This window comes from Sorex araneus, chromosome 5 (assembly GCF_027595985.1).
Source record: "Sorex araneus isolate mSorAra2 chromosome 5, mSorAra2.pri, whole genome shotgun sequence".
In the NCBI taxonomy this organism is placed as follows: Eukaryota; Metazoa; Chordata; class Mammalia; order Eulipotyphla; family Soricidae; genus Sorex; species Sorex araneus.
Genome location: NC_073306.1, coordinates 193,967,847 through 193,995,818, shown reverse-complemented (window position 1 = coordinate 193,995,818; position 27,972 = coordinate 193,967,847). Strand labels below are relative to the sequence as shown.

The following is a 27,972-nucleotide window of genomic DNA, read 5'->3' as shown; positions in this document are numbered from 1 at the left end:
ATATAGTCATCTCTCCGTTGACACTACTCTGTAAACTTAATGCAAAAATATAGTAAAACATATTGTACAATATAGCTGCAAAGTATCAACTCACACTTTTGCACTTTGGGGCATGCAAGGTCATCAACTCATGTCTTGATGATAACACTCATTAACTCAAACAGAGATAGAAAACATTTGCTTACAAACAAGGTCAGCTACCTTTTTTTTTCCTCCATTAATTCCAAATATTTCAGGTTTTAGTATTTTGATATATGAGTTATATTTTAACATACTAATCGGTTAATCTTTTACATAAAAACAACTGGTGGCAAAAGGAAATGGAAGTTTGATGTCATTTTCTGCTAGAATGTCTATTAAATGGATTTCACTACTGTTCCTGCTAGAGCTGGGTTGTTATTTCAGTTGTGGCAGTTGTGGAAAGGTGTTGGTGTGGCCCATGGAATACAGCCATTGGATCAACATAAAGACAATCCTGGATGAGCTTGTGAAGAGAGGTCATGAAGTAACTGTTCTTACATCGAAAGCTTCTGTTCTTGTTGACCCAACAAAACCAGCTTCTTTTAATTTTGAGGTTTACCCAACACAATGTGCTAAATGTCATATGGAAACTACTCTCCGAAGACTCCTTGAGGAATGGATATACAAGATGCCAAAAAATTCATTTTCGTCTCATTATGCAAAAGTGGAAGATACTCATTGTGAATTTTTTACTGGAATTAGAAATCTTTGTAAAGATCTAGTTCTGAACAAGAAGCTAATGAAAAAATTACAAGAAAAAAAGTTTGATGTTGTCTTTGCAGATGCTATTGGACCCTGTGGTGAGCTTCTGGCTGAAATGCTTCAAGTCCCTTTAGTGTACAGTCTCCGCTTCTCTCCCGGATCTGGACTTGAAAAGTATAGTGGAGGACTTCCCCTCCCACCATCCTATGTTCCTGTTGTTCTGTCTGAATTAAGCGACCGAATGACATTCATGGAGAGGGTTAAAAATATGATTCATGTGCTTTATTTTGACTTTTGGTACCAGACAGTATGTGACAAGCAATGGGATGAGTTTTATAGTGAAGTACTAGGTAAGTCATGTTTCCGTTGGTAATAAGATGTCTTAAATGTCCTAATACCTTGATGAGTAAATTTTCCACTTTACCCAGTGTACTATCTCTCTAATCCCTTGAAACAGTGAATTGTTAAAACTGATGAACCTAAACTGACTCATTCGTATTATTCAACATCCATTTTCACATTAGAGTTCTCTCTAATGTAATGGTGCAGTTTTTGACAATTTATGACAAGTTTACTAAATTGCACTGTAGCATTGTTGTCCCATTGTTCATCGATTTGCGCAAGTGGACACCAGTAACATCTCCATTGTGAGACTTGTTTTTACTGTTATTGGTATATCGAATACACCATAGTAACTTGCCAGGCTCTGCTGTACAGGTGGGATACTCTTGGTAGTTTGCTGGGCTCTCTGAGAGGGACGGAGGAATCAAACTCAGGTGGCCTTGTTCAAGGCAAATGCCCTACCCGCTGTGCTATCTCTCCAGCCCATAATCTATGGCACTGTCGCACTGTCTTTGGCACTCTTTTCCGTTGTTCATTCATTTGCTTGAGCAGGCACCCGTAACATCTCCATTGTGAGACTTCTTGTTACTGTGTTTGGCATATCGAATAAGCCACAGGAAATTTGCCAGGCTCCACAATGGCATGATTATTATATAATTAATTTTGCTATTCTAAGATTTTTATTAATTATACTTATTTATACTGCATCTTCATTTTGCTAGTCTCTTTTATTTTAAAAAGCAAACATTAGAAATGTAATATCTTGTTCAAGGTGGATATATCTATTGGAGAGTTATACAATTTTATTACAGCTCTACTGAAACATTGACAACATTATTTCTCTTTGGATTCCTTATGTAGAGTTTAAACTATTTTGCCTGTTTACGTGAGGACACCATTCATTTTGAGGACTGACTTTATTTCAGTCAGTACCAACAACTTTACCTTCTAATAATTAATTACACAGTCTCTCACTACTATGTGACTACAAATCTTCTCTTTCAAGTATAAAATCTTTTTGAAAAAAGATGATACAAAAAATTCATCTATATTCTTTTAAAATGATATTCACTGAAGAAAGAATCAGAGTTAAGGGTGGCTACTGATAGGTGCCTATATTTTGTAAATCTTTCCAATATGTTTGCACTATATTTAACATAAAAATAATATGATGATTTTAACATGAACCCATTTGGTAGTAAATATAAATAATTTTCCCATAACCTCAAAAAAAAATAAATCTCTAATTTACTTGAAAATTCTAGGGTTAAGGAAATATCTTGTTAAATGGTTGAGCTCCACAAGCACCTGTGGGAAGGCATTCCTATTTACAACTGTGTGGGATATCAATAAATTAATGACCGTTACGTCTTATGCTGCACAACTTTCAAAATATACAAATATGTGTTTTAATTCCTATAGTTTATTTTGAACAATAATTCATGATTGTGAATAATATAGTCATGTGATTTTATTAGATATGAGAGTGTTAAACAGACTGATAGTGCTGTAGCACTATCCTTTTGTTGTTCATTAATTTTGCTCAAGCAGGCACCAGTAACGTCTCCATCGTGAGACTTGTTGTTACTGTTTTTGGCATATCAAATACGCCATGTGTAGCTTCCCAGGCTCTGCTGTGTGGGCGGGTATGCTCTCTGTATTTTGCTGGGCTCTCCAAGAGGTACGAAGGAATCGAACCTGGGTTGGCGGCGTGCAAGGCAAAAGTTGTGCTATCACTCCACCCAAACAGTCTGACATACAAATAATTACTCCAATAACAAAATTGTTTTATTAAGAAATAGAGAAGAGGGTAGACTGGAGATCACCTTTATGAAGAGACCAATGTCTCTTTAGAATCTCTCTCAGTTCTGCAAGAGGTATAAACATCATAACTTCATCTAGAAGATAGAAGGTATGTTAGATCCTCTGCTTTGCTGATTTACATGTGTAGGAGTGGATTCTTTCTAGTCATAAACATTTCAGGTGTTTTGTTTGTTAGGGAGTCACACCCAGCTGTGCTCAGGGTTTATTCCTGGTTCCAGGCACAGGAAGTACACAAAGGACCATACAAAGAGATGTGGATCACTCAGTAAAGTTATATAAAAGGCGAGTGGCTTACATTCTGTATGCTGTACATCTCTCTAGACCGAGTCATTAAAACTTTAAATTCATTATTCATTTACTTATTTTCACAAGTTTTAACCACTTTTCTGAAGGTAAATATACATGATGATGATCATCATCATCCCCTTGATTGTCGTATTTCTCGAGTGGTCTCAGTAACGTCTCCATTCGTCTTAGCCCTGAGATTTTAGAAGCCTCTCTCTACCCGTCCTTCCCAACGACGCCACATTAGAGCCTTTTTCAGGGTCAGGGGAATGAGACCCATATTGTTACTGTTTTTGACCTGTGAATACGGCATGTGGAGCTTGTGTGGCTCTCCCATGTGGGCAGGAAATTCTCTGTAGTTTGCCAATTTCTCCAGAGGGAGAATTAGGCTTAAGTAGGTTATAAGCTTCCTGGACCTTTCTTTTAAGTCTCTGGATGTTGGCTGTTGATGGGATTCACAACGCCAGGGGCAGTCCCTGGGTGTGACACTACAAAATGGAAAATCAGGGAGGAAGAGGCCCAGTCCCGATCTGAGAAGGCTTGGAGGTCTCAGCCCCAGGTCCCACACACCTGGGTTCCTCTGTCAGTACCTTCATGTGTGAGACTCATCCGAATGTGTGGAGGGGGCCTTGAGCATGGCTGTGGCTAAGCTCTTGAGGTCTTTGGCTGCTGGGAGCTCTGCTCAGGGCGGGGCGGGAAGCTGGAGCCAATCCCCTCCGGGGGGTTCGGGGCCCGGAGAAGACAGCCAGGTGCGAGGGCAAGAGACTCTCTGTGTCGCTCTCTTCCGGGAGCTTGCTTTTTTTAATTTAAGCTTGCTTAAGTATATGTGAACCACATACAGATTATAAAAGCATGTTATAGCAGTGTCTTAGGTATATTTTTTATCACAGATGATAGAATTGAAATTGTAGAATTAAATGGAGAGAATGTTACATCGTTCCAAGTTCCATACAGAAATTTTCCTGGAATATTCACTTTCCAAAATCTCATTCTTTATTGTCTTTTTTTTTGCCCCATTTTTTTCTCTCAGAAAAACCCACTTCAATATCTAAGCTGATGAGCAAAGCTGATTTCTGGCTCATTAGAACATACTGGGATTTTCAGTTTCCTCACCCAATCTTACCAAATTTTGAGTTTGTTGGAGGACTGCACTGCAAGCCTGCCAAGCCCCTACCTAAGGTAAGCCTGGTCCTGTTGTTTTATTTGATTTCTCTTTGTAGATTTCTAGTTTTGCAATCTACCTAGATAAAACAGATACTAACAAGCTAAAATAACTTTAAAGTTATTTGCAGTCATCTCACAATTTATTTACTAGGGCTGGAGCAGCAGTGCAGCGGGTAGGGCTTTCGCCTTGCACGCAGCCGGCATGGGTTCAGGTTTTCCGCCCTCCCAGAGAGTCTAGCAATCTATCGTGAGTATCTCGCCCGCATGGCAGAGCCTGGCAAGCTACCCATGGCATATTTGATATGTCAAAAACAGTAACAACATCTCACAATGGAGATGTTACTGGTGTCCGCTTGATTGATTCAATGAGCAATGGGATGACAGTGACAGTGACAGATAACCCCTACATTTAGACATTAAATCTTCGTTAGATATCAGTTCAGAGACTTACACCCAGAGGTAGGAACTTTGCAATGTTGTGGCTCATAGGAGATCATGGGAAGGGGCTGGTACCAGCATGCCCTTGGCCCAGATAAGATTCAGAGCAGCTGCTCAAAAACAGACCCTCTGCTCCTAAACACTAGGATCCAGGAGGTCTTCTAACCCATTTTGGCACCAGAGCGGCTACTTACAGACATGCATCTAAACTGTGAACTGAACTAAAATATCAGAAAATGCATGGCTGCGACAGCTCATAGAATATTCATTCTCAGCAATGAAAAGAAATGAAAGGAAATTGTTAAATGATGCCTTTTCAGCAGGCCTGATTGTTGGGGCAAAATTCCAAACAATAATCGTGAGTTCTCTATTGAAATATTGAATGTATGCAAAGTATAGAGAATAAAATGAAGATCACTGGTGGGTGGGAGAGGGTATATTGGGGTTTTTGGTGGTGGAACATATGCACAGGTGAAGGGATGGGGTTTTAATCATTGTATGACTGAGACTTAAACCTAAAAGCTTTGTATTCTTTTTTCATGGTGATTCAATATAATAAAATAAAATTAAAAAAAAAATCAGTTTAGAGTACAGTTTACTTAGACCAGTAGTGTTCTGTCTTACAATAAATATGTAGCAATTTTCAATGCTGTATTGCCAGATAAATCTGCAGCAATTTTCAATGTTTTGTTGCCAGTGAGGCTGGAAAGGTAGCACAGCAGGTAGGGCGTTTGTATTACATGTGGCCGACCCAGGATCAATTCCTCCATCACTCTCAGAGTGTTCGGTAAGCTACCAAGAGTATCTAACCTGTACAGCAGAGCCTGGCAAGCTACCCACGATGTATCTGGGATAATTCTATCCCAATTATCTGGGATAATTTGGCAAAATTCTATATGCCAAAAACAGTAACAACAAGTCTCACAAGGAGACATTACTGGTGCCCGCTCAGGCATATTGATGAACAACGGGATGACAGTCCTACAGTTCCACAGTGTTTCCAGTGAATGAATGGGTAAAGTCGGAAGCAGAGGAAGTAATCTCGTCCCATGCACTGTTGAGGGTCTCTTCAGAACCCCATGCCTTGCACTGTTTGTCTTTTCACAATATCATAGATTTTCATATGGTCTCTTCATAGTCTCATGGATTCTTTAGCAGTTTCTCCTATGCTGAGGAGTCTGCCCTTCTCTGGATAAGGCCTTGGATTTCTGTATATGGATGGCACCTCAGTTTTTTCTCTGCAAAGAGTTCAAAAGTTTTGTATTTTAAAGGATCTGGTCTTCATATATCTGGACTACTTTATAGCTAGGAAATTGCTTAAATTTTATTATTTACCAAAATACATTCATGCAGCCAAAGATGGGTGCTACCTGTCTACAGGCAATATATATCTTTTAGAATAGGATTCTGGTCAGAATTGACTATAAAATTAACACATAGAAAAAATGTGTGCTGCATAGGGGCTGTACTTTGCCTGTACCTGACCTTCTGGCAAGAGCCTGAGGCATGTCATTGCTCCACATCAATAGATTTTTAACTGGCCATTGACAAATGTCAATGGTAATCAAAAAGCAATAATAATAATAATAATAAATTCCCTTAAGATATTTATTTCTGATTTTTGATGTGTCAGATTCTGTGTCTCCTCTATGACTATTTCGTGTTCTATTAATGAAGGACCTAATCCAAATACAAGCCTCCTTCTTTGTTTGCATTCCCTTTATTGGTTATGGACATATTGAGCAAGATGAGGAATTTATTAGCTGCTTGAATGGTCCAACCCTCTAGCATAATGGGTTGAATGAAACGCCTTTTATTTTGTCAGACAGCGAGGCTTTGAAGGTATAGAACAAAGATTTTCTCAAGGCTAATTTTTCATTCTCAGAAAAGAGAATTTCAAAAGGAAAGATGAAGGAAATATTTTTTTATTAAATATCATGTGTGAGGAGAGGAAAAGGAAATTCACTCAAAAGGGAAGGAGAGGTTCCCACTGCCGGACCTGCCCGCCGAGCGCCAAGGTCCCGCCTTCCCAGCATCCCTCCCTGCTGTACCAGCTTGCCCACTCCTGGACAAGTTAGTGTGTCCACGCACTTGGCCCATCAAAAGTTTTTCTAAGATTTTAAACTGTGAAGTCAAGTAATTTATGTGTTGCCAGTGAGGCTGGAAAGGTAGCACAGCAGGTAAGGCGTTTGTCTTACATGTGGCCGGCCCAGGATCAATTCCTCTGTCCCTCTCAGAGTGTTCGGTAAGCTACCAAGAGTATCTCACCTGTACAGTAGAGCCTGGAAAGCTACCCACGATGTATCTGGGATAATTCTATCCCAATTATCTGGGATAATTTGGCAAAATTCTATATGCCAAAAACAGTAACAACAAGTCTCACAATGGGGACTTTCTTCCTTCCTGAGAAAAATCTTGCAGTGCTATAAATTTTCCCCTTAACACGGCTTTAGCTGCATCCCACAGGTCCTGGTAGCTCGTGTCTTTATTCTCATTTGTTTCCAGGTACCTTGTGATTTCTTCCTTGGTTTCCTTCCTGACTCACTCACTCATTGTTCAACATCAACTTGTTAAATTTCCAGGTGTTTGATTTGGTTTTCTGCATCTGTACATGATTAACTTCTATCTTCAATGCATCATGGTTTGAAAAGATAGCTGTTACAATGTCTATCTTCCTGAATCTGTTGAGGTATGTTGTGTGGCCAAGCACATGGTCTACCCTGGAAAATATACCATGTACACTGGAAAACAATGTGTATTCTTTTTGGAGGGGATATAACGCCCTGTATAAATCTATTCACCCTCTCTCTACTATTGCTTCCTTCAAAGCCAGTATTTCCTTGATGGGTTTTCATCTTCTTGATCTACCCAGAGGTTATAGGACAGTGTTGAAGTCTTCCATTACGATTGTGTTGCTTACAATGTCCTTCTTAAGGTCTGTTAGCAGTTGTTGTAGGAATGTAGCTAGTCCCTCATTTGGTGCATATTCATTTAAGAGTGTGATTTCTTTCTGCTGTACATATCCCTTGATTAATAAAAAATGGCCTTCACTATCCCTTCTAATCTTTTTCAACCTGAAATCTATGTTGTCCAATACTAGTAATGCCACCCCAGCATTTTTGGGGGAGTTGTTTACTTGTAGGATTGTTTTCCACCTTTTGACTCTTTTTTCATATTTTTTAATTAATTTATTCTTTTATTGAATCACCATGTGGAAAGTTACAAAGATTTCAGGTTTATGTCTCAGTTATACAATGCTCGAACACCCATCCCTTCACCAGTGCATATATTCCACCACCAAGAATCACAGTTTACTTACCCCCCAACCTCCTCAGCCCCGCACCCAGCCTGTATAACTGATAAATTTCACTTTACTTTCACTTTACTTTTATTACACTCTTTATTTCAACAAAAAACTCACTATTATTGTTTGGAGTGTCTCCCCCCTAAAGTCAGACCTGCTGAAAAGGAAGCATTTGATACTTTGTTTTTCATTGCTCAGAATAAAGAGATATGAGGTCTAGTGGCAGCACTAGCAGCCGCATGGTTTAGATTTCTGTATTTAGTATTTTAGCAACTAAGTCCAGAGAAATATCTGCCAGAAATTGCATCATTGCAAGCTTGTGCCTCTCAGCTACTTTATATTCCACATATGAGTGCAATCATTCTATGTCTGTCTCTTTCTTTCAGACTCATTTCACTCAGCATGATACTTTCCATGTTGATCCACTTATATGCAAATTTCATAACTTCATCTTTTCTGACAGCTACATAGTATTCTATTGTGTAGATGTACCAGAGTTTCTTGAACCAGTAATCTGTTTTTGGGCACTCTGTTTTTTTCCAGATTGTGGCCGTTGTAAATAGTGCTGCAATGAACATAGAAATGCAGATATCATCTCCACTCTACCTTTTTGCCTCTCCGGGATATATTCCCAGGAGTGGTATTGCTGCATCAAATGGAAGCTCAATTTCTAGTTTTTTGAGAATTATGCATATTGTTTTCCAAAATGGCTGGACCAGTCGGCATTTCCCCCAGCAATGAAGGAGAGTCCCTTTCTCCCCACATCCATGACAACACCGGTTGTTTTTGTTTTTTGGGATGTGGGCTCCATCCTTTGACTTTGAGCCTGTGTTTGTTCTGGCTATTCAGATGTGTTTCTTTCAGACAGCAGAATGTTGGGTTCAATCTCTGAATCCATTTTACCACTGTGTGTCTCTTAATTTGTGAATTTAGACCATTGACCTTTAGAGAAATTATTGTTATGGGATTCTGTGCCATCTTTCTGTAACGGTTTGTTGTTTTTGTAGGGGATTTTCTTGTCTTACAATAGACCCTTTAATCCTTCTTTTAGGTTTGGTTTTGAGTCTATGAACATCTTCAGCATTTCAACTTTGAATACTTTTTAGCAGAGCTCAAGTTTGTAGGAAATGCCTATGAAGGCTTCTGGATTCCTTTAATTGTGCTCTCTTTGTGGTGGGGATTTGTGCTGTTTCTTCATGTTGTTGTGGTAGTATGGAAAAGGGACCTTCAAGTTCACTATCCCTGTTCCCTCTTGTTGTGAAAAAAGAATCTGGATGAGTTTGTTCAATGGTAGTTACTTTTTTGTTTTCCCCTTCTAGAACATGTCCTTCCTCTCAGATGTTCCTCTAGTACTTAGATGAGGCCTCAGGTGATGCTTTTGGAGAATGTGCTCTTTTATATTGGGCTTTGCACAGGTACTTGTATTCATTGGCGTTTGGGTGGAATTAGGATAGACTACTGGCTTATTATCCTACTGTTTTTTTTTGATAGCTAGGATGTTACTCATGCACATAGGTAATGAAGGCTGACATGTAACAACAGATTGCTTGGTATTGAGAAAATAAGTACGGCCACGGCCCAAAATAAGCCACACCCACTTTGCTTAGGCCATGTCCCCTGAATATTAGGCCACGCCCCTTGCCTTACAATTGCTGTGTCCAAGAAGCAGGCTGGGACTCTGGAAGGGCGGGTCGAGGGACGTCTCACACCTGGGCTTGAAGCAAAAACTGCTGTGGTGCTTGGGGTCGGCATGCTGTCAGCCAGAGCGTGATTCCAGAGGGTGGGAGGTGGCTGGGATGGTCTTGGTCAGAGAAGCTGGCTGGGATGTGGGAAGGGCAGGTCAAGGGCAAGTAAGGAATTATTCTAAAAGGGAAAAATGGCTACCATCATCAACTTAGATCATTCAGAATCCCCCCTACAGCAAGAGGGAATAGGGATAGAAAACTAGGCGACTCCAACTCTATTGTTTCATAACAATATGAAGAAACAGTGAAAATCCCCACCATGAAGAGAGGACAAAGAAAAAATTTCAGAAGCCTCAACCGGGGTTATCCACATATAAGAGCAAACACAGAGGAAAGTGAAAGTATGGAAAACAATCCTGCAAGCAAACACCTCCCCAAAAAAGTTGGGGTGGCCATACTAGTATCCAACAACAGAGATTTCAGGTTGAAAAATATTAGAAGGGACAGCAAAAGTCATTTTCTATTTATCAAAATATATGTACAACAGGAAAAAAAATCACACTTTTAAACATATATGGACCTAATGAGTGGCTGGTCAAATACTTAAAACAACTCTTAATGGGAAAATTAATAGCCTTGCAGGCATTCTTCAGGAAAGAAGAAAGGGCCTACATAGATAGCTTGACTTCAAAGCTTATGATCTTAGAAAAGGACCAGCAAAAGGAACCCAAACCAGACTGAAGGAAAGAAATAATAAAACTTAAACCAGAAATTTACAACATGGAAACCCTGAAAACATTACAAAAGGTCAATGAAACCAAGAGCTGGTTCTTTGATAAAATAAACAAGATTGATAAACCGCTAGCAAGACTTACAAAGAAAGAGAGAGCGTGAGCAAGCTATAATAAACCGAATCAGAAATGAAAAGGGGGATATCACAACAGAAACCAGTGAAATTCAAAAAATCATCAGAGACTATTTTGAAAGTCTGTATGCCACCAAACAAGAGAACCTAAAAGAAATGGATAAACTTTTTTATTTTTACAATATCCCAAAACAGAACCAAGAAGACTTGGAAGACATGAAAAGACCCACAAATATAAAAAAAATTCAAACAGTAATCAAAAGTCTTCCCCAAAAACAAAAGCCTAGGTCCAGATTGATTCACTGGCAAATTCTTCCAAACATTAAATTCTTCCAAACATTTAAAGAGGACTATGGCCAGTTCTCGTCAAGCTTTTTCAGGAAATTGAAGAAACAAGAACTCTCCCAAACAGTTTCTATGAGGCATATATCTCTCAAATACCAAAAGCAAACAAAAACACCACTGACAAAGAAAATTATAGACTAATTCCTGATGAACACCAATGCGAAGATCCTCAACAAAATATTATGAAATAGAATGAAAGAACTCATCAAAAGGATCATACACCTTGACCAAGTGGAATTAATCCTGGGATGCAAGGATGGTGTAAACATTCAGAAATCAATCAACATAATCCATCATGTCAACAAAAGTAAAGATAAAAAGAGTATGATCATATTGATAGATGCAGAGAAAGTATTTGACAAAATCCAACACCGTTCGTGAAGAAAACTCTCACCAAAATGGGTTTTGGAGGAACTTTCCTCAAGATTGTCAAAGCCATCTACCACAAACCTATGGCAAGCATTATCCTCAATGGGGAAAAACTAAGGGCCTTTCCTCTAAGATCAGGGACAAGACAAGGATGCCCACTCTCACCACTTCTGTTCAGTATAGTACTGGAAGTATTTGCAATAGCGGTTATGCAAGAAAAAGGTATTAAGGGCATCCAGATAGGAATGGAAGAAATCAAACTCTCACGATTTACAGAAAATATGATACTATATCTCGAGAAGTCTAAATCGTCTACCAAGAAACTCTTAGAAGCAATAGACTTGTACAGTAAAGTTGCAGGCTATAAAATCAGCACCCAAAAGTCTATGGCTTTCCTATATGCAAACAATGAGACAGAGGAAAGGGACATGAAAAAAGCAATCCTGTTCATAATCATGTCCCAGTAAATCAAGTAACTCAGAATCAGCTAAACTAAGGAAGTAAAGGACCTCTACAAAGAAAACTATAAAACGCTACTGCATGAAATAAAAGAAGACATGAAGAAATGGAAACTTATCACCTGCTCATGGATAGGGAAAATCAACATTGTCAAAATGGCAATACTCCCCAAAGCATTATACAGATTCAATGCTATCTCTATATGGATACCCATGAAATTCTTCAAAGAAATGGATCAAGCAATCCTGAAATTCATATGGAACAACAAACACCCACGTATAGCTAAAACAATTCTTGGGAAAGGATGATGGGAGGCATCACTTACCCCAACTTTACTGTAAAGCGGTAACAATTTAAACAGCTTTGTACTGGAACAAAGGCAGAGCTGCAGACAATTGGAATAGGGTTGAATATCCCTATACACAACACCAAATGTATGGTCATCTAATCTTTGATAACAGAGCAAGAAATGTGAAGTGAAACAAGGAAAGCCTCTTGAAAATGGTACTAGCATAACTGGACAACCACATGCAAAAGAATAGTCTTAGACCACGACCAAATACCATGCACAAAAGTCAAATCAAAATGGCTTAAAGACCTCAACATCAGACCAGAATCCATAATTTACATTGAAGACAAGACCGGCAAAACCCTCCACGATGTAGAAGCTAAAGGGGTCTTCAAAGATGATACACAAATGATTAACCAAACAGAAACAGAGATAAACAAATGGGACTATATTAAACTAAGAAGCTTCTGTACCGCAAAAGATACAATGACCAGAATACAAAGACAGTCTACAGAATGGGAAAGGATATCACCCAATACCCATCAGATAAGGGGTTATATGAAGGGTATTTAAGGCACTGGTTGGAATCTGCAAAAAGAAAAGATCCAACCCCATCAGAATATGGGGCAATAAAATGAACAGAAACTTTCCCAAGGAAGACATACAAATGGACAAAGGGCACATGAAAAAATGCTCTTCCTCATTAGTCATCAGGGAGATGCAAATAAAAACAACTATGAGATACACCTCACTCCACAGAGACTGGCACACATCCAAAAGAACAAAAGCAACCGCTGTAGGAGAGGATGTGGGGAGAAAGGGACCCTCCTACACTGCTGCTGGGAATGCCAACTCGTTCAGCCCTTTTGGAAAACAATATGAACGCTTCTCAAAAAATTAGATATTGAGCTCCCACTTGACCCATCAATGCCACTTCTGGGAATATACCCCGGAGAGCTGAAAAGTATAGTTGAAATAACATCTGCACTTATATGTTCATTGTAGCACTGTTTACAATAGCCAGAATCTGGAAAAAACCCGAGTGCCTAAGAACAGATGAATGGTTAAAGTAAGTTTGGTACATCTATACAATGGAATGCTATACAGTTCTTAGAAAAAATGAAGTTATGAACTTTGCATAGAAGTGGATCAACTTGGAAGGTATCATGCTAAGTGAAATGAGTCAGAAAGAGAGATTCAGACATAGAAAGATTGCGCTCATCTGTGGAATATAAAATAACAGAGAAAGAGACTAACATTCAAGAATTGTAGAAATAAGTACCAGGAAATTGGCTCCATGGCTTGGAAGCCGGCCTCACATGCAGGGAGAAAAGACAGTTCAGAGAGAGAAGGGAACACCAAATGAAATGTGGTTGGAGAACCCGCTTGGGAAGGAGATGTGTGGTGAAAGTAGACTATACAGTGAACACGATGGACACCCAATACCCCTGTTGCAAACCACAACACCCAAAATAAGAGAGAGAACAAATGGGAATGCTCTGCCACAGAAGCGGGATGGGATGTTGGAGATGGGATTGGGGGGTGGGAAGAATACTGGGTTCATTGGTGGTGGAGAATGGGCACTGGCGGAGGGATGGGTTCTCGAGCATTGTATGACGGAAACACAAGCATTGAAATGTGTAAATCTGTAACTGTACCCTCATGGTGATTCACTAATTAAAAATTAAAATAAAAATGTTTAGGAGCACCCTGGGCTTCCCTCCCCTCCGGACTGCCGGCCGAGTGGCCGGCACGCCGACCCCAAGCGCCGCCGCCATCCTGTCTTCTGGCAAAGGTCTGTGACGCTCCCTCGACCCGCCCTTCCGGACCCAGCCTGCTCCGCGGCCCTGAGCACCCCGGGCTTCCCTCCCCTCCAGACTGCCGGCCGAGTGGCCGGCACGCCACCCCCAGCATGTTGACCACTGTCGGGTTGTGGGAAAGGGGCGTGGCCTAACCACCAGGGGGAGTGGCCTAAGAAAAGTGGGCGTGGCCTCATTGCCGGCCAGCCAGTGCTCACGCGGCGGCAAGTAGTTTCCTCGACATCCTATCCAAGACTAACATCCTAGCTATTCGCAAGCAGTAGGACAATAAAACACAAGACTTCACAGAAGAATTGAAGGAAACATCTCAGTAGGAGACCAGGTTCTACAACCGGCAAGTAAAAAGCCAACCACTATTAACTGAGCCTATCCACAATCCTTTTTCGCAACAAAAGGAAACAGGGACACTCATCATCAAGGGCCCTCTTTCATATCACCACAAACAACATGAAGAAACAGCGAAAATCCCCATTGCAATCAGAGGACGATCAAAGGAGTCCGGAAACCTCAATGGGCGCTTCCTACAAACTTGACCTCTCTGAGAAAGAATTCAGAGTTGAAATCCTCAACATGTTCAATGAACTCAATGCAAAGATGGACAACTTCAAGGAAGACCTGGCGGAAACAATACAACAGACAGCCGACAAAATACGGGAAGAAATGAGAGCAGAAATAAAAAACCTTCAAAAAGAAATGAAGGATTCCATACATGAAATCAAAAACTCTCTGGCTTCCCTCAACAATAGGATGACTGCAGCCGAAGACAGAATCAGTATGCTTGAAGATGAGCTGCAAGAGGCCTACAGGCAACATCAAACCATGGCAAGAGACCTCAAAATAGCTCTAGCCAGAATCAGAGTCCTAGGGGATGAATTCAAGAGGAACAACATTAGAATCATTGGACTACCAGAACCACAGGGAACCAACCCCAACGAAAAAGACACAGTCAAACAAATCATTGCGGAAAACTTCCCACAGCTGGACAATGCGGGCATCCAGATTCAAGGCGCCCGAAGAGTGCCAGCTAAAAGAGATCCTAACAGAAAAACCCCAAGACATATCATAGTTACAATGATGGACATCTTCCAGAGAGACACAATACTCCAAGCAGCAAGGTCCAAGAAGGAAATCGCATACAAAGGAGCACCCCTTAGGCTCACAGCAGATCTATCAGAGGAAACCCTCCAAGCTCGAAGGCAATGGTGGGATATAGTGAAAAAACTCAATGAAATCAACGCTTCACCAAGAATACTTTATCCGGCTAAACTCTCATTCAAACTAGAAGGAATCATACACTACTTTGGGGATAAACAACAGCTCAGGAACTTCATAGACTCAAAACCAAACCTAAAAGAAGCACTAAAGGGGCTATTGTAAGACAAGAACAACCCCTACAAGCACAACAAACCCTTGCACAAAGACAGCACAAAATCCCATGACAATAATCTCCCTTAATGTCAATGGTCTGAATTCACCAATTAAGAGACACAGACTGGCAAAATGGATTCAGAGACTCAAACCAACATTCTGTTGCCTGCAAGAAACACATCTGAATAGCCAGAACAAACACAGACTCAAAGTCAAAGGATGGAAAACAATCCTGCAAGCAAACAACTCCCTCAAGAAAGCCGGGGTGGCTTTACTAGTATCGGACAACATAGACTTCAGGTTGAAAAAGATTAGAAGGGATAGTGAAGGCCACTTTTTATTAATCAAGGGATGTGTACTTCAGGAAGAAATCACACTCCTAAATGTCTACGCACCCAATGAGGGACCAGCTAAATACCTACAACAGCTGCTAAGAGACCTCGAGAAGGACATCTCGAGCAACACAATAGTAGTTGGAGACTTCAACACCACACTGTCTCCTCTAGACAGATCTAGAAGATTAAAACTCACCAATGAAATACTGGCTTTGAAGGAAGAAATAGAAGAGAGAGGGCTAATAGATCTATACAGGGCTTTATATCCCCCCCAAAAAGAATACACATTCTTTTCCAGTGCACGTGGAACATTTTCCAGAATAGACCATGCGCTGGGCCACACAACATACCTCAACAGAATCAACAAGATAGACATTGTACCAGCTATCTTTTCAGACCATGATGCACTGAAGATAAAACTTAACTGTGGACAGATGCAGAAAACCAAATCAAACACCTGGAAATTAAATAGCTCGATATTGAACAATGAGTGGGTCAGGAAGGAAATCAAGGAAGAAATCAAAAGGTACCTAGAAACAAATGAGAATGAAGACACGAGCTACCAGAACCTGTGGGATGCAGCTAAAGCCGTTTTAAGGGGAAAATTTATAGCTCTGCAAGCATATCTCAGGAAGGAAGAAAGAGCCCACATAAATAACTTGACTTCACAGCTCAAGACCTTAGAAAAGGACCAACAAAAGGAGCCAAAACCAGGCAGAAGGAAAGAGATAATAAAACTTAGAGCAGAAATTAATGACATGGAAACCCAAAAGACAATCCGGAAGATCAATGAAACCAAGAGCTGGTTCTTCGAGAAAATAAACAAGATTGATAAACCACTAGCAAGACTCACAAAGAAAGAGAGAGAGAGAACCCTTATAAGCCGAATCAGAAATGAAAAGGGGGACATCACAACAGAAACCAATGAAATTCAAAAGATCATCAGAGACTACTTTGAAAATCTCTATGCCACAAAACAAGAGAACCTAGAAGAAATGGATAAATTCCTCGACTCCTATAATCTCCCAAGGCTGAACCAAGAAGACCTGGAGTACCTGAATAGTCCAATTAACATCAAGGAAATTGAAATGGTAATCAAAAGTCTCCCCAAAAACAAAAGCCCAGGTCCAGACGGATTCACTAGTGAGTTCTTCCAAACATTTAAAGAGGACCTTTTGCCAGTCCTTCTCAAGCTCTTCCAGGAAATTGAAGAAACAGAAACCCTCCCTAACAGTTTCTATGAGGCTCATATCTCCCTAATACCAAAAGCAAACAAAGACACCCCAAAAAAAGAAAACTACAGGCCAATATCCCTGATGAACACAGATGCAAAAATTCTCAACAAAATATTAGCAAATAGAATTCAACAACTCATCAAAAAGATCATACACCACGACCAAGTGGGATTCATCCCGGGGATGCAAGGATGGTTTAACATCCGGAAATCAATCAACATAATCCACCATATCAACAAAAGAAAAGATAAAAATCATATAATCATATCAATAGATGCAGAGAAAGCATTTGACAAGATCCAGCATCCGTTTATGATGAAAACACTAGCCAAAATGGGTATAGAAGGGACCTTCCTCAATATAGTCAAAGCCATTTATCACAAGCCTACGGCAAGCATTGTCCTCAATGGGGAAAAACTAAGAGCCTTCCCTCTGAGAACAGGGACGAGACAAGGATGCCCACTCTCTCCACTTCTGTTCAATATAGTACTGGAAGTACTTGCAATAGCGATTAGGCAAGAAAAAGACATTAAGGGCATTCAGGTAGGAAAGGAAGAAATCAAGCTCTCACTATTCGCAGATGATATGATACTATACTTAGAGAACCCTAAAACCTCTACCAAGAAACTCCTAGAAACAATAGACTCGTACAGTAAAGTTGCAGGCTATAGAATCAATACCCAAAAGTCCATGGCTTTCCTATATGCAAATAATGAGAGAGAAGAAAGTGACCTGAGAAAAGCAATCCCATTCACAATTGAGCCTCAAAAAATCAAATACCTTGGAATCAGCTTAACAAAGGAGGTAAAGGACTTGTATAATGAAAACTATAAAACACGACTTCAGGAAATAAAAGAGGACACGAGGAAATGGAAAGACATCCCCTGCTCATGGATTGGAAGAATTAATATTGTCAAAATGGCAATTCTCCCCAAAGCATTGTACAAATTCAATGCGATCCCTATAGGGATACCCTTGACATTCTTCAAAGAAATGGAGCAAGCGCTCCTGAAATTCATATGGAACAATAAGCCCCCACGAATAGCTAAAGCAATCCTTGGGAAAAAGAAAATGGGAGGAATCAACCTCCCCAACTTCCAACTCTACTACAAAGCGGTAGTCATTAAAACAGCATGGTACTGGAACAAAGGCAGAGTGGCAGACCAATGGAACAGGGTTGAATACTCTGACATACACCCCCAAATATATGATCATCTAATCTTTGATAAGGGAGCAAGAAATGTGAAGTGGAGCAAGGAAAGCATGTTTAACAAATTGTGCTGGCAAAACTGGACGGCTACATGCAAAAAAATGGGCTTAGACCTCCATCTATACCATGTACAAAAATCAGATCAAACTGGATTAAAGACCTCAACATCAGACCAGAATCCCTAAGGTACATTGAAGATAAGGTCGGCAAAACCCTCCACGACATTGAAGCCAAAGGTATCTTCAAAGCTGACACGCCACTGGCTAAGCTAGTGAAAACAAAGATAAATAAATGGGACTATCTCAAACTAAAAAGCTCCTGCAACTCAAAAGAAACAGTGACCAAAATACAAAGACAGTCTACAGAATGGGAAAGGATATTTATGCAGTACCCATCCGATACAGGGTTGATAACAAGGATATACAATGCACTGGTTGAACTCCACAAGAAGAAAACTGCCAACCCGATCAAAAAATGGGCTGATGAAATGAACAGAAACTTTTCCAAAGAAGAAATCCGAATGGCTGAGAGGCACATGAGAAAATGTTCAACATCACTAATCATCAGGGAGATGCAGATCAAAACAACAATGAGATATCATCTCACACCACAGAGACTGGCCCACATCCCCAAAAACAAAAGCAACCGGTGTTGGCGTGGATGTGGTGAGAAAGGGACTCTCCTTCACTGCTGGTGGGAATGCCGACTGGTTCAGCCCTTTTGGAAAACAATATGGACAATTCTCAAAAAGTTAGAAATTGAGCTCCCATTTGACTCAGCAATACCACTCCTGGGAATATATCCCGGAGAGGCAAAAAGGTATAGTAGAGATGACATCTGCATTTCCATGTTCATTGCCGCTCTGTTCACAATAGCCACAATATGGAAAAAACCAGAGTGCCCGAAAACAGATGATTGGCTAAAGAAACTCTGGTATATTTACACAATGGAATACTATGTAGCTGTCAGGAAACATGAAGTCATGAAATTTTCATATAAGTGGATCAACATGGAAAGTATCATGTTGAGTGAAATGAGTCAGAAAGAAAGAGACAGACATAGAAAGATTGCACTCATATGTAGAATATAATGTAACTGAGAAGTACAAGTTGGCAACGATTCAACTTCTGGCAGATATCTCTCTGGACTTAGTTACTAAAATACTAAATTACAGAAACCCAAAACTGAGAGGCCGCTAAGTGTGATCACTCGACCTCATACCTCTTCATCCTCAGCAATGGAAAACAAATTATCTAATGCTTCCTTTTCAGCAGGTCTGACTTTAGGGGAGAGACTCTCCAAACAATAATAGTGAGTTTTGTTGAAATATTGTATGCAATCAAAGTGAAAGTAAAGTGAAATTTATTAGTTACACAGGCGGGGGGGGGGCTTAGGGTAGGAGAGCTAGGGGTGTGGGGGGGTTTGGGGTATGAGGGAGCGGGGTGGAGCTATACTGGGATTCTTGGTGGTGGAATATGAGCACTTGTGAAGGGATGGGTATTTGAGCATTGTATAACTGAGATTTAAACCTGAAAACTTTGTAACTTTCCACATGGTGACTCAATAAAAAAATTTAAAAAAAATAAAATAAAAAAAAATAAAAATGTTTAAATGTGAAAAATAAATAAATTATTTTTAAAAAGCGAAGGAGAGCATCCTTACAAAAGAGAGGGAAGATCCCTAATAAAGGAAAAAAAAATAATCACTTCAACTTGGAATGTGCAAGTGAACCAAATGTACTGTATAGTGGAACAGGAAACTGGGACACACTAGAGAGAAACAAATCAGTCTGTGTTGGAGGAGAGGCTCAAAACTGGACCCATACATCTACTCATATGTTCTGATACATCCTAACATCCTGTTATCAAGTCTTATGAACTACCCCTTCTGAAAACTTCGAGAAATACAGGGTCAAAGGAAACCCAGGGCCAGGAACTAATCAACAGTCACCCTTACATAACCAAACATGGGGAAACAAAAGGAGGAAGAGCAAATGAAATCTATAAAAGAAAAGTCCAGTGAGCGTCCAAGGCTATCCCAATAGGGCACCTTTCCCTTTAAGGAAATTCTATATTCTGTTTCTTGCTTTTCACTCCTTCCATTCTAATCTGTCTGCAAGAGGACAAAAACCTAGAAAAGTACACCCTAAAACAGGGTTATACCACAGCAGTAGTATTATATGGACACTTCAAGATTCCTTGGATTGGGGCTTGTGGGACAAATCAGAATCCTTTGCTAGGACTTTGTTAAGGGAAAATGGTAGTCTCCATTAAGAATCTCGATATGGTACTTGTTCCTAATGAATCTTCCCCTGATGGGTCTATTTATAAATTGTGGGCTTAGGTTTGAATTGTTAGTCTACCTAGGGCTGTGGCAGGAACTTCCATACATTTTTTTGGTATTTTCTGACCTTCTGAAATTTTGGGGCCAAGACAAATTCTACTTTGCAACTTCATAAGAAAAAAATGGAAGTAATTTTTCTTTTTAATTTTTCTTTTTGGTCACCCCCGGCAATACTCACTGGTTAGTCCTGGCTCTACACTCAGGAATTGCTCCTGGTGGTGCTCAGGGGACCATATAGGATGCAGGGAATCAAACCCAGGTTGGCTGTGTGCAAGGCGAATGCCCTATCCCTGTGCTATGCTCCAGCCCCAGTGATTTTTCTTTTAACAATGGAAAGATAAATATCTGTATAATCACAATACACAATTCTAATAGTATTTTTTATTATTAATATTCCTAAACAAGATTTAAAACCAGGTCAATAATGTCACTAAGTCTTTGTTTTAGTGTATTAAGATAGCTTTCCTCTGAAGTATTTTTTGTTTTCAATTATTAGATTATCCCATAATATATATACTACCTGTGGAATTAAAAAGATATATGGCAAATTATGCCTTGATTCTTTAAAAGTTTAGAATGTTAACTTCATTATATCTACAAATTAAATTTTATTGACAAATATAATCAGAGATTAAAAATTACTGAGTTATGAAAAACATCAAATATTGAGTTTATTCTAAATAACCATAAAGAATTTATAAAACTTTACATTTATATACAAATTATAAAATATTTATGCAATTGTATGTAATGAAGACATTAAGGGATATAATTTTCTAAATATTTATGTATATGTATATTTTATTATAAAACATAATAAACAGCAGCATAAAAACACATTTTATAAAGAGCTTATTTCTAGGGCATATAAATAACACATTTTTCTTTCTGGTGCTTTTTTGAATTTTTCCAAATGTTCTTATGCTGTGGATCAGCTATTTTTTTACAAAGATGTCTGAGTTTAATTATTGGTATAGGTTTCTAGGTTCACACAGATTATCGTGTTAACCATAGAAAATTTCAGTGAACAAAATTGTCAGTATGAAATTATAATTTTGCCAAATCATTTGTATTGACAATTGCTTTTAGTGTGCTTACTTTAGTGTGACACTGAATAGCAGTGCGTAAAAAGAAATCATCCCTGCCTACAACGCATGAATTAACATAAATGATTTGGCATAATTATGAGAAAATATGACTATAAATGAAATTTGTTCCTACTGTGTTCTTCTGCCCAAAATCAATAATAACAATTATAAAAGTATAAACAGTCTCAGAATATTATCTAAGTTCATCTGCTTCCTTCAACTTCCCATTATTTCTAATACATTGATTATAACAATTAATTTATAAAAATAAAAACAAAATTGATATCACGCCAAATAAATTTCAAATAAAATCATTATATAGTCTAGCAATATTTTGCTATGCATCCAAAAAATTAAAATAAGAATCTCAGTGAGATATTTGAACACCTAATTTCTTTGCATTTTTATTAACAAGTTTCAAAAAGGGGAAGCAAACCATTTATCCTAAACAGACAAAACAACAAATTATACACATGTACAATAATATGTCTATGAGAATTAGAAAGGGAATACATCCTAAAACATTCGTATTGTGGATGAATATTGAGGACCAAATTCAGGTGACAAAAATAAAAGTCTCTTATGAGGTATCTAGATATCAAAACTTACAAACAAAAAGTGGAATGGTCATTAACATGGAATGATGATAGATAAATGTAAATTATTATGGCGTGGATTCCAGTTGTATTAATAAGAAGAGGCCTGGAGGTTATTTACATAACTGTGGAAATATAAATAATACAAACACTTTTGAATTGCTTCTTTAGAATGGCAACGTACAAATGTCTTATTCGGTCTCTATGGGAAACAGAATTAAACCTTTGTAGGGAAAAAAACTTAAACTTGAATTCTTATAGGATCTCTTGATATTAATTTCTTAACGTGTACTGCAAGAACATGAAAAGTTTATTCAAAAAGTATGCACACTAATATCCATGGCCCCTCTACTTAAAGTAGTCAAAATATGAAAACAAGCCATGTCCATTGAAGGATGAATGGACAAAGAAGTTGGGGTTTATAAGCATAATGAAGCACTTCTCAGCTATTAGAATAGGTGAAACCTTTTGTTACAAGTTAGATGCAGCTAGAGAGGGTTATGTTAAGCAAACTTATTCAAAGAAAGAACAAAAGCTGATGACTTCATACATGTGGCATACAAACAAATGAATAAAAAGCATGGAAAGTATGTATTTGCAACAAATATTTGGACTATAAAACAGAATTGAGATGACCAGTTGGTGGTAGAAGAGGAAAAGGAGTGGAGCTGAGTAAATGTGACTCTAGGACAGTGATGGGGGTAACAATGATGGCAGAGCAGTAAGTATACCAAACGCACAAACGCAAACACAATTTCTACCATCTTGTCTCAACTACTGGAAAAAGGGGGAATTTCTAAGCTGGCAAATTTCATGTCTTAAGTATTCCACCATATTTTTTAAAGGTCATAAACAATTTCTAAAATACTTGATGTTCTCTCCTTATACTAGTATTGTATCAATTCTTTTGACATTGTTTGATATTATGCTGTCCTTCAATAATGGGACAAATTCTTGCATTACAGGACATGGAGGAGTTTGTCCAGAGCTCTGGAGAAAATGGTGTTGTGGTGTTTACTCTGGGGTCAATAGTCAGTAACATGCCTGAGGAGAGAGCCAATGTGATTGCATCAGCTCTTGCCCAGATTCCACAAAAGGTTAGGTAATAGTAACACAGAATGTGTAACAATGAATTAACAATGTGTCTGCTAAATCTGTATAAATCTATATAAAAACAATACATGAATGCTCAATTGTGGTAAGTCTGATTTATCTTATATATCTTAATCAATTCTAACAAAAATGTATATGACACTTGCTAAAGTTTTAAGATAGTACCTTTAAACCATAATAACTTGACATTAACATTGAGATATATTTTATGGGTAAAGTTAGGTGAATGGTTATTATAGTAACATTTTGGGATAGGAACAGAAATGGCAAATTCTTCCCTGTCATTTGTACGTTTTAGCAGAAAATATGACAGGATAAAGCACGGTAGATGTTATTAGAAACATAGCATTAATCAAGGATTAATAAGTAGTGCTTTGAAACACAACTACTAATGTTACTCAGTGTAAAATTTATGAATACAAGAATCAGCATTACAAGGGCTGGAGCAATAGTACAGCAGGTAGGGGAGTTGCCTTGCATGCGGATGAATGGTTTCGATTACCAGCATCCCATATGGTCCTCTGAGCACCGCCAGGGGTGATTCCTGAGTGCAGAGCCAGGAGTAACCCCTGTGCCTTGCCTGGTGTGACCCATAAAGCCAAAAAAAAGAAAAGAATCAGCTATACATAACTTCTTTCAAATCTCAAGATAGCTATAATTGTTTAGAAATGAAGGTAAGAGAGGAGTATAAAAAAAAAAAGTCAATAAAATTATGCCCACTCTGCGAAAACTGAAGATGTACTCCACACCACAAACCTTTTCAAATTTATTTATTTATTTATTCATTTATTCATTTGGGTTGGGGGCCACACCCAGTGGTGCTCAGGGCTTATTCCAGGCTCTCACTCAGGGATCACTCCTGGAGAGGCTTGGGGGATTATCTGCGGTGCCAGGGATTGAACACAGGTCAGTTGCATGCAAGTAAGTGCCCTGGCTACAGTACTATCATTCCAGCTGCAACGTCTACTTTTTTTAGTCTATTATCTTATATTCTTGCTTGCATCTGTGTTTATATTTGAAAAGGATATAAAGTCACTTAAACATGCACAGGACAAGCAAAGGTCTTTCATTTGTTTAATATAATTCAGAGTTTAAGAATTTCTGGGTAATTTCCCAAATATGAATCTGTTGGTAATGTACATAAAGGTCTTTGGCTATACGTATTTGATCTAATACATATTCATTTAATTATATTTATGCTATAACGGTAAGTGGCTGCTATAATGATAAATGAAATGAAGTGGTGACAATTCTGGATTTTTTCTCTGTTTATTCCATTATTTGTTGCCAATTCCTCCCCTTTACTATGAGATTGTGCAAGCACAAAATATATAACGATGTATTTTTTAAAGTTTTATTGAACTGAGTTACACAGTTACAAAGTTGTTCGTGATAAAGCTTTTGTCATACAATATGTAACAGTATTCTGGACTCATAAAAAAAATTACTTCCCAGAGATTTTTTCTTATACATTGCCTGTAGTGAGCAAGCAAACAGGCAGTGCATTTTATAAACAAAAATTATTTTATAAAAAATTATTATTTATTTAACTAATTTATAGTATGGACCAGCTATTTAAAATCATACGATATAAATTTCCAATAAAACAGTATATCAGAAGGTATATTTAAGTAAATTTCTTTCTGTAACCCTGTGGGAAAAAAGTTGTCTTATATGAAATTGAGAGATAATTTTAATAAATACCTAACAATAAATAGGTACTTCTTACTAATTTCATATATTCTCTAAATTGAATTACAAAGTTTATTATTGATAATATCATCTGTTAAATGGCTCTGTGAAAAACACCGTTATTATATGCACATTTTTAATACAAATATAAGCACATAGTGAATCTATTTACATTATACCACAATGTTTTGTTTTGGTGAGCAGGGCACACCCAGTGATGCTCAGGGACTATTCCTAGTTCTGTTCTCAGGGATCACCCCCCGGCAGTACCTGGGGGGGGCGGAAAGTAGGACATAAGGGATGCTGATGATTGAACCTCATTGAACCTCATTGTTCGTTATATGCAAGTTAAAAGCCCTATCCACTGTAAAATTATCCTACTTAAGTGTTCTCTATAGAAGAGTGGTACAGAATCTCTTGTAGGTTTAGCATTTAAACATACTGTAATTTTGACATTTGACTAGTAGAGTAACACATTTTCTTAATATTCACAGGTTCTATGGAGATTTGACAGCAAGACACCAGATACTTTAGGGGCAAATACTAGGCTATATAAGTGGATCCCCCAGAATGACCTTCTTGGTAAGTTTCTGAAACATAAATATTGATATAAAAGTAATTCCAGATAGTCAATTCACAAGGAAACAAAATTATTATGTATTTATTAGCTAATAATAACAGTATATGCTTACTTATATGCTTTCTTATTATATAGGCTCTTGCTATTATTTTCAAAGAACTCAGTGGAAATTTAGTTATCACTAATACTATGTCATAACTCTAATACATAGTTGCCCATTATGTAGTTTTGCATATATTTAGAAAGCTAAATAAAAACACATGCTTTAAATATTTTCATAGAAAAATTAATGACTAAAAGTAAAGCACAAAGCATCCAGGAATATAGTTTGAAGGACTGGAGTGCATGACTCAAATGCTCAACGCTCTGTGTTTGGTCCCGACATGACATGAGCACCAGACCCTGTTGAATGAAGCCCTGAAAGAAACTATTTTGTAACTCAAAGTAAATAGGCGTTCTTCATTTCTTTATCTAGCAAACTAAAATATTCCCGCTCTGAGATCTGAAAAATACATTTCATTGTCTTGTTTTATTCTTTTATTTTATTACCGAGAATTATGATCGTTTCCTAAAATTCGCTCGATTTTAGGTCATCCCAAAACCAAAGCTTTCATCACTCATGGTGGGACCAACGGCATCTATGAGGCAATTTACCACGGGGTGCCTATGGTGGGCATTCCCCTGTTTGCGGATCAGCCCGATAACATCGCTCATATGCAGGCCAAGGGGGCAGCTGTCAGGGTGGACTTTGAAACAATGTCAAGCTCAGATTTGCTCAATGCATTGAAGACAGTCATCAATGATCCTTCGTGAGTATCACAGCATTTTAATACATGGGTGATTTTCTCAGTTGTATGCCTTATGTTAGTTTCAGAGATTAATTAAGAAATTGCTAACATGACTAAATCCATAATAAGTGAGCTATTTTCCTCAAACATTTATAAAAAGCTTGCATTTAAGCCCCATTGACTTTGAGGTAAGTGATTATTGCAACAATGTGCTCTGTGAACAAATGTAAAGATCCCTTAGGTAATTGTAAGAGATCAGTTTTACAACTACTGCAAAAACCAAAGAAGTAAAAACTAAGAACTTAAAGTATCACTGTCTGTATCACTGTTATCCCATTGCTCATTGATAAGCTTGGCGGGTACTAGTAATGTCTCCATCATGAGACTTGTTGTTACTGTTTTTGGCATAGTAGCAAATATTACTTTAAGCCAGAGTCAAAATTTTGAAGCTTTTAATAGTACTTTGCTTTAATAAATAACTTCAATTATTATTATAGTAAAAGGTTTCAACAGAGAAATATTTTGCATAGTATCCAACTAAGTACATACAACAATGTATACATACTATGTTACAGAGAGATGAAATTATAACTCTGACCTAAGTTTTGGATATTTTCAAAAGCCCTCGAAAATATTACAGTTGAAAACACCCCTTTCCACTTCCACAATAGTCAGGCATTAATCTATACTCGGTTTCTATAAATTATTTTATTATGTGCATGTTATACAAAATATATAATCTTATGTAAAAATATCTTTCACTTAATATAATACTTTAATTTTCTATTCATGTGATAATTATGCATTGCTAAAAAGTAGTGTCTGTGGCCTAGGAGATAGTACAGTAGTAAGGTGCTTGCTGTGCATGTTGTCTACCTGGGTTTGGTACTTCCCACCCATATGCTTTCTTGAGGAAGCCTGATCCCTGAGTGCAGAGCCAGATGGACGGCTTAAGCATCACTGGGTGTGAACAAACACCCCCCCTCAAAAAATAGTTAAACAAACTAAACAGTAGTGTTTGGTCAAGATTATTTATTTCACAGAGAAATTGGGTGTAGGTTTCTTTTCACTGGTGACAAAACAATGAGTCCTCTCACCCATGCACAAACAGTTCATCTACAAATTATGTACCAGCATTAATATAAAAATTCATTTCCACCAATGACATACTGAGCTCCAATAATGTTGAATACAATTTCCTCTAATAAACTTGATATTACATCTTTACACTCCATTTTATTTATAATTTTTTGAACTATAAGATTCCAACTTAAGTATACTATGAGTGAAGATCCCCCAAATGTATTGCATTTGTAAGCCAACAATTTTACTTTGATTCATATATATGACAGTTCAAATTGTTTTCCTTCGGGTAAACAATTTACTGGGGTATTTCACTTCTCTCAATGTGCCCTTTGGGGCTCTTCCTTAGGTATAAGGAGAATGCCATGAAACTAAGGGCAATTCAACGAGATCAGCCAGTGAAGCCTCTGGACAGGGCGGCCTTCTGGATCGAGTTCGTCATGCGCCACAAAGGAGCCAAACACCTGCGGCCCGCCTCCCACGGCCTCACCCTGCTCCAGTACCACTCTCTGGACGTGATCGGCTTCCTGCTGGCCTGCGTGGCAGCTGCCCTGTGGCTCATCACCAAATGCTGCCTGTGCTGTTGTCTGCTGTTTTCTAAAGCAGGGCAGAAGGAAAAGAGGCACTAG

At 38.4% G+C, this 27,972-nt stretch overlaps 1 protein-coding gene across 1 annotated transcript; it reads left to right on the top strand.

Annotated features, from left to right (window-relative positions):
- The first annotated feature begins 349 nt into the window (after positions 1 to 349).
- LOC129405053 (UDP-glucuronosyltransferase 2B31-like) lies at positions 350 to 27,972 on the top strand. Its single transcript, XM_055140011.1, has 6 exons — positions 350 to 1,073; positions 4,205 to 4,353; positions 23,053 to 23,184; positions 25,387 to 25,474; positions 26,062 to 26,281; positions 27,693 to 27,972. The coding sequence occupies exons 1-6, from the start codon at positions 350 to 352 to the stop codon at positions 27,970 to 27,972; spliced, it is 1,593 nt and encodes a 530-aa protein (XP_054995986.1).

Excerpts from the sequence above, each read along its gene's own strand:
- LOC129405053 (XM_055140011.1), top strand. The coding sequence starts at position 350 with ATGTCTATTAAATGGATTTCACTACTGTTCCTGCTAGAGCTGGGTTGT. Across the intron at positions 4,354-23,052 it reads CTGCCAAGCCCCTACCTAAG|GACATGGAGGAGTTTGTCCA; the intron begins GTAAGCCTGGTC and ends CTTGCATTACAG. Across the intron at positions 25,475-26,061 it reads CCCCCAGAATGACCTTCTTG|GTCATCCCAAAACCAAAGCT; the intron begins GTAAGTTTCTGA and ends GCTCGATTTTAG.